Source organism: Ceratotherium simum, chromosome 32, assembly GCF_057802395.1.
Source record: "Ceratotherium simum simum isolate JZ-2026a chromosome 32, ASM5780239v1, whole genome shotgun sequence".
Taxonomy (NCBI): Eukaryota; Metazoa; Chordata; class Mammalia; order Perissodactyla; family Rhinocerotidae; genus Ceratotherium; species Ceratotherium simum.
In genome coordinates, this window is record NC_141931.1 from 8,732,578 (window position 1) to 8,739,097 (window position 6,520).

Genomic DNA, 6,520 nt, shown 5'->3' on the forward strand with positions numbered 1-6,520 from the left:
CATACCCAAACACAGCTAGCTATGCTAACAATTTGCACAGATGTTGCCTCGACATGCAAGGAAAGAATCTATGGCAAATTCTGTTATTCATACAACACTAGCCAGTGAGTTAAATCTCCTCATAATGCCTTTCAGGCCAAAGTGGCTGACTTTCAGCAGGAGTCAGCGACAAATTTCACAATTTCCTACTGCCGTTCTAATGGAATATCTCACATTTACATAAAACCGCCCACAGCATACACATGTGGGGGCTATGTGCACTAAAGGAGTGTTTCCTTCAGCATTCAAATGTTTCTGATAAATGCCTCTAGGTGTACATCACAGTTTTTTCACTAGAGTGCCAACTTACTGCTGCCTTTCCCATGACAACACAAGAATCCTAGAGGACACAGGACTCCCCAGGAAGTTTCCAGTTGTTAGGGACCACGAGTTGAACATAAATTAGTCAAGCAGCACAGTGGACAGGGCCCCAGCATCGTCTCCCACCTCCCACTAACTGGGAAGGTTTAGTGCCACCCTCCCCCGCTTAGTTCAGTCTGAATAATTGAGGTCAGTTTAGTCTCTGTTTTCCTTGGGACTGCCTGAAGGCAGACAGCTTCAAGCAGTTCTGCTGGCCCTTGTTGGGGAGGGGAAAATTTACCCCTAACCACCTTGGTTCTTTTGGCTGGTCTAATAATTAAATTGACATAAAACAGATTAACAGAACGGGAAAAAAATTTAATTTTGTATGTACAGAGGTCTCATAGATGTGGGACCCAAGACGTGTGCAAAGCAGGCTGTTTATACACCTTTTAGACAAAGAAACAAAAAATTTGTGAGCTGACAAGACAAAGAAACTTAGCCGTGGGTACTAATTAGTGAAGAAACTAAGCAGAGTTTGTTTACACAGCCTTCTCAGCCCTGAATTCCCTATCTCTAGCAATAAGGATGGCTCTCTACCTTCTGGTTCAGGGAGGGTAGCTTTCACATGGGATGTTCATTTCCTGCTTTTAGGGCGACAGAGAGGAGAGTCAAAGTGTCCTTCTTGCACCAGTTGTTTCTCAAGTAACACTAATTCAAAATAATCCATATGCCACTTTGGCATATTTGGGAGCAGTCTGCCCTGAGCCCCATCAGTTCCCTCCTCTGCAACTTTCCTGGCAGTTTCCCATATTAAAAGATGAGCTGGCGGCTGTGGAGAGAATAATAGTGTTAGTAGCTGAGTGGTAAGAGATCTGCAAAGGGAAAAAGAACATAGATTACAATTAGGATGAAGCAGAAAAGAACAAATGGAAACACATTTCCCATCAACCCATTAAACCAGTCTCCCAGCCCTGGGAAGAGATCAGTCCAATGAAATGGCTGTGCTTTATTTATCTGACGGAGAGTGTTAATCTTCTCTTTTCACAGATTTAAGTTACATACTACTTGGCCTGTGTGATTTACTAGAAGCAACATTTCTCACCAATGATCGCACAAGCCCGCAGTCCCTATTACCTGTTCAACTTGTCTCTATCATTCAAGCCACTTTTCCCAAGCAACAGAATCTGCTGCACTTTCGCTACGTTGCCCACGCTGGCAGCTCTGTGGATCTTTCCGAGATCCTCGTCTCGGAGGTGGTACCCGGGCCGTGAGCTGACTCCATCACTACTCTCATGCCCGACGCCCGCGCCGGCCCTCCTCCGGCTGGTGAGGGAGCCCCGGGGCGACTCGCCCTTCCTACTCCGAAAGCCAAAAATCTTCTTCATCGCAGAGCCTACGGGCTTCAGAGACATCTCGCCGCCGCCTCCGCTTTTCGCTGCATCCTGAGCGGGACAATAGTACTAGACATAAGCTAGCCGGGTCTCGCCACAACATCACGACGCCAACCTCCGCGGCTTAGAATCTTTCAGCGCAGACCAACTGTAGCCCAGCAACTGCCGCTAAACGTCCTCAAAAGATGACGTCACTGCGCGTGCGCACAGAGACCTGGCCGGCAAGTGTGCCCAGAGCGCATGTGCGCGGCCCAGGCGTCTCAGAGCTCAGCAGTGGCGTGTGCGCCCCACGGGATCCTTTCAATCTTAGGTGGGAGTTGGCTGAGCGTTTCAGGACGTTTGCAAAAGTTAGACTCTTTTCAATGGAAAAGCAGTCTTTGCATATAACTGGGGCTACAGTAGCTTGGAAATTCTGAATGCCGAAGAACTCGTCCCCCAGAAATGTCCGCTAAAAAGACTCTCTTTAAAATCTCCTTACCCCTCAGTTTATTCCCTTTCCACATCTCTCTGGGCCCTTGCAGGACTCCATGGAATTCAGCGGATGCAACAATAGAAAGCTGTTTTCACGGTGTCAGAGATTGTGGCCATATTTGTTATCAAGTGCAAATTTAGGAGAAACCAATGCACATTCTCCAGATGAAATGAAACGCATTTCTGCATGCCTCTTAACCCTCCCTTTGGCCCGACCTTACGTTTGCATCTTCTTTACTTTTATTTTTTGCTTTTATTTTCCCCCAATTAATTCTTTAATCAATCTAAGATTTATTTTGGAGCATGCTGTGACATTTAAAAACTTTTTAAAAAATGACTGTTCATTTGTCCCAAACAATCCATCTTTTCTCACCTAGTTTAAAATACCACTTTATGTTACATTAAATCCTCAGCTGTGTTTTTCTCTTTCTGGGTTTTCCATTCTATTCCATTGAATGGCCTGCTTCTTCCTGCATCCCTACTCTACCATTTTAACTTCTTTTTATGTCCCTCATTAGCTTTTGATAGTTTTTTCTGGTATGTAAATCCTGCACACTTCTTATAATTTGTAATGATCATTGTTTTGATATCTGTGTATTCATTTGACAACCAGAGTGAAGAACTTTTTTAAGCTATAATTTTGTAACAGGAGAAAAAGTTAACAGTTTCTGGCAGATACTTAGGGAAGGCACAAACTGAGTGGTAAAGATTTCACCAGAAAGATGTAGTATTGAAGAATGGTGTGATGCAGATGGAAAAAATCAAGTAAAATGCAAACAAGATGGGCTATTTTTATTGGAGGGAAAGATAATTGCTAAAATTTTTAAAAATATATAATATAGCTATTTTTTACTCAAATCCTATTAGCCAAATTTTTCAGTAATTAGCTACCTAACAGAGATATCTAACTTTTTTGTTCCCTCTGAATATTCTCTCTGTTCCTTTGCTTTATCTAACAAATCTATTCCCCTCTCTTATCAGACTGACCTTGTGTAATCTTATCATCTCCATTGTTATGAAGCCTCTGTGCTCCACACTTGTCCCATATTCCTTAAGATCTTTCAAACAAACTCTAAATAATCATTTCCCCTTCCTTCCATCTTTCTCTATCTGCAACTTGTGTGTTTCTTAGGAAGGCAAAATTTGTTGACTCCATACTCCATAGGAACTGGTATAAACAGGTGAGTATATACCAAAACTCCTTTTAGTGTAATATTTGATCCAGTAATTCCACCTATACTTGGTATTGTAGGGAAGCAGACAGGAGCAGGAGCAGGCCCACAACACAGCTAATACAAAACCAGCTAACCCAAAACTCACCAGGTTCCTATTACACTTGTTAATGACTACAAGAATTAACCAAAATAAAAAGTAACAGAAATCAGTGTTGCACAAGATGCACCAGCAAAATTTGAAAGTTTGGCAGCCATATTTTACCACAAAAAATATCCATAGACATTAAGTTATTCTTCAGAGGCCATTTAATGCCATTGTGTTCTCTGTAGGTTGAATGATTTGACAACAAATTGTTTGGAATTAGCAACTCAGAAGTCGAGTGTCTGGACCGTCAGCCTAAATTGCTGCCAGAATGCACCTCCGGCGCTTTAGAGAGTGTTGGGATCCCTGCTGAGGAGGTGGCTGGTTCCAGGATGGGCGTCTTCATCAGTGAAACAGCAATGAACAAAAACAGCAACAAAGCCGTTTCTCAGGTCTCTCCAGCTTAGCTGGACTAAATGGTATGGGTGTGAATGGTTTCAACTATGATCACCAAGCATTTACCTCCTACACTAGCCCAACTAGAAAATTGTCTTTCATCCCCTATTTGTCTCCTCAGTATTCCCCAAGGTGACCTATGAGAACAATAAAGGCTCTCTGTAAGTGACATCTGGAGAAGACTCTGACATTCCCTGATGCAGCCTGGAATGAGGGTCAAAGACATTACCAGGCTGTAGAGAGGCAGGAACCGCACACCAGGACTCCAGGTAGGTTGTAGAGATTTGGTTGACCCTAGTGTTTTTGTATGGACCAGAGGTACTCAAGGAGTATATGTTAGGTCAACTCTGAGCTTCTGTGTTCCTTGGTCAGATGCTATCTGGATCCCCAAAGAGTTTCTTACAAACAATGGAAATCTAAGATTTCCCATTCCCAGACTTCTGTGGAAACTCATTTCAGATCCAAAGCAGATGCCTTTTAGAAAATTGTTGCTTAGAATGCCCATGCCTATCTAAGGCTCAAATAATGCCCTGGTCAGCTTTCTTGCTCCCTCATTTAATAGTTATTCTAATGAAATTAATAATGTATTAGAGTAATATTTGTTTTATGATGAAAAACAACTAAGATATGGATGCCTTAACAAATCCCTTAGCTAAGGTTCTCCAGTTCCAGTTCAAGGCTGTCATAAATGTTTTCTCCTTTTAAGAGTTGCCATGAAACTCATCAAACACTTTTCCACAACTGGTTCATTTGTTGTTTGAGATGGGTCTTCCCATGCATTCCACTGTGTCTGCTGAGGAAAATTAAGACTGTATAGTAATTAAACTGTGATTAGACTATGTGTATTGAGGCTGATCTACCAGTGTCTACAGGAGATCCCTGACCTGGGAAAACCGTATCAAGGGGGCCATAGAGTTAAAACAGAAAAATGTACTGAAAACATTTATTGTGGCATCATGAGAGTCAGTGAGGAAAAAACAGACATGACATTCCTGTGTTCAGGGAGGGAGGCAAGTTTTATATTTAGTGCCACATTAAAGGTGAGCAAGGGCCTATAGAATCATGTAAAGAGGAGGATGGTAAGTCAGGGAAAGATGCACAGGAAGAAGTGATATCAAAGCTGAAACTGAAGGAATGAATAGGAGTTGGCCAGTGAGAGGGGAGGAAATGGAAAGAAGCACATTCCAGAAAGAAGGGATAATGTATCAGTGAGGGTCCAATCAGGAGAGAAACCATTCGGTAATTTGAACAGGTACCATTTAATATCAAGAATTATTAACTATAACAGTAGACCCACTATAGAGGTGAAAAGAGAAATCTCAACAATACACGTGGTTGCGAGAATAGCCAAGGAAGGAACAACTTAAATGGGTGGCTCCCCAAGGCTGGGATTAGACCTCATTGAAAAAGGTGTGGTACAGTTCACTGAGTTGCCCAGGCCAGAACTAGTCCCCAGTCATCGAGCAAGCAGGAAATGCCCTTCAGGAGTGCAGGAAGCCCACTTACCAGCAGAGCAGTGCAAGGCCTGGGATGTGTCATATCCATGTCCAGAAGGAGGCAGCAGACACCTTCAGGATACAGCAGAGTCAAGGGTGAGGGCTGGGCGCACAGAGGGAGGAGGGTGTCAGGAGCTGCTTGCCAGGGGCATGGTGACGCTGTTAGGGGGGTCACTGGCTGGGGTTGGACTGCGTGCTCAGGGGGTGCACAGCGGGGCAGAGCACTTCAGGTGTTGGTGCAGAAGGAAGAAGCAGCAAAACAGCAGCACACCAGAACCTGGGCCAGGGCCACTCCTCAATCTCCAGGTAAACAGGAACAACCCACTGGGACACAGATGAGTTGAGGTTGGTAGTCTGAGGAAGTCAGACCTACAGGAGTCAAACTCCTCTGCCATCCATTGAGCTGCAACCACACCTCCTTCAACAAGGTTTGAACCCCCCCTACCGAGTCTGCCCTTTTGTGGGTACTCCCCTTCAGCCCTAGGGTGCCCTTCAGAATTCTCTTTCCATCTTAATAATTACTGTCCTATCATAGCTTAATAATTCTTTATATTAAACTTCCACTGTTTAAATTACCATGTGGTACCTGTCTTCTAATCGGACCCAGACCGATACTGAGGTCGTGGAGTTGCACTGTTCAGATCTGTCATCAAGAGAACCTAACATGGGCAGCACAGTTGAACTGTAGCCACCAGCTGCCTTTTCTGTCCCCCATGGTGCTCCCACTGAGGCCTTACATCTGCCGTGCTCTGTCGAGCCAATGACTGAGCACAGAAGGGATGGTAAGGCCAAGTCATTTCTGTCCACATAGGACTCCTCTATGAGAAATATCTTGATGGATACTCAACATCACAACCCAAGGGCCTACACTATGATTTTCCTGCTGGGGCTTGCCCTGAGACCCACACTATAACTTTACCCCACCACTGATACCACTAACACCATGGGGTCTACCAGATCCTGTGAGCAAAGCAGCAGGGCTTCTTGAAGCACAGCCTGGACCTACTGCAGAACTCATCTGCTCTGGGCCCACTTCGGTCTTGCATACTTTAGTGTCGCCAAGGGATAAGGACCAAGGAGTAGTCCTAAGGGTAGGACAGGGTTTCT

The 6,520-nt window shown here is 44.3% G+C and overlaps 1 protein-coding gene across 1 annotated transcript; it reads right to left on the minus strand.

The window, feature by feature from the left end:
* Positions 1 to 696: 696 nt before the first annotated feature.
* Positions 697 to 1,884, minus strand: LOC147912959 (ankyrin repeat domain-containing protein 26-like). The gene is made up of 2 exons (XM_087420670.1): positions 1,477 to 1,884; positions 697 to 1,171 (listed from the first exon to the last, which is right to left on the minus strand). The coding sequence occupies exons 1-2, from the start codon at positions 1,752 to 1,754 to the stop codon at positions 1,153 to 1,155; spliced, it is 297 nt and encodes a 98-aa protein (XP_087276796.1). The 5' UTR covers positions 1,755 to 1,884; the 3' UTR covers positions 697 to 1,152.
* Between the last annotated feature and the right edge of the window lie 4,636 nt (positions 1,885 to 6,520).

What these genes read in the sequence shown, in the direction of transcription:
- LOC147912959 (XM_087420670.1), bottom strand. Translation starts at nt 1,754, where the DNA reads ATGTCTCTGAAGCCCGTAGGCTCTGCGATGAAGAAGATTTTTGGCTTT.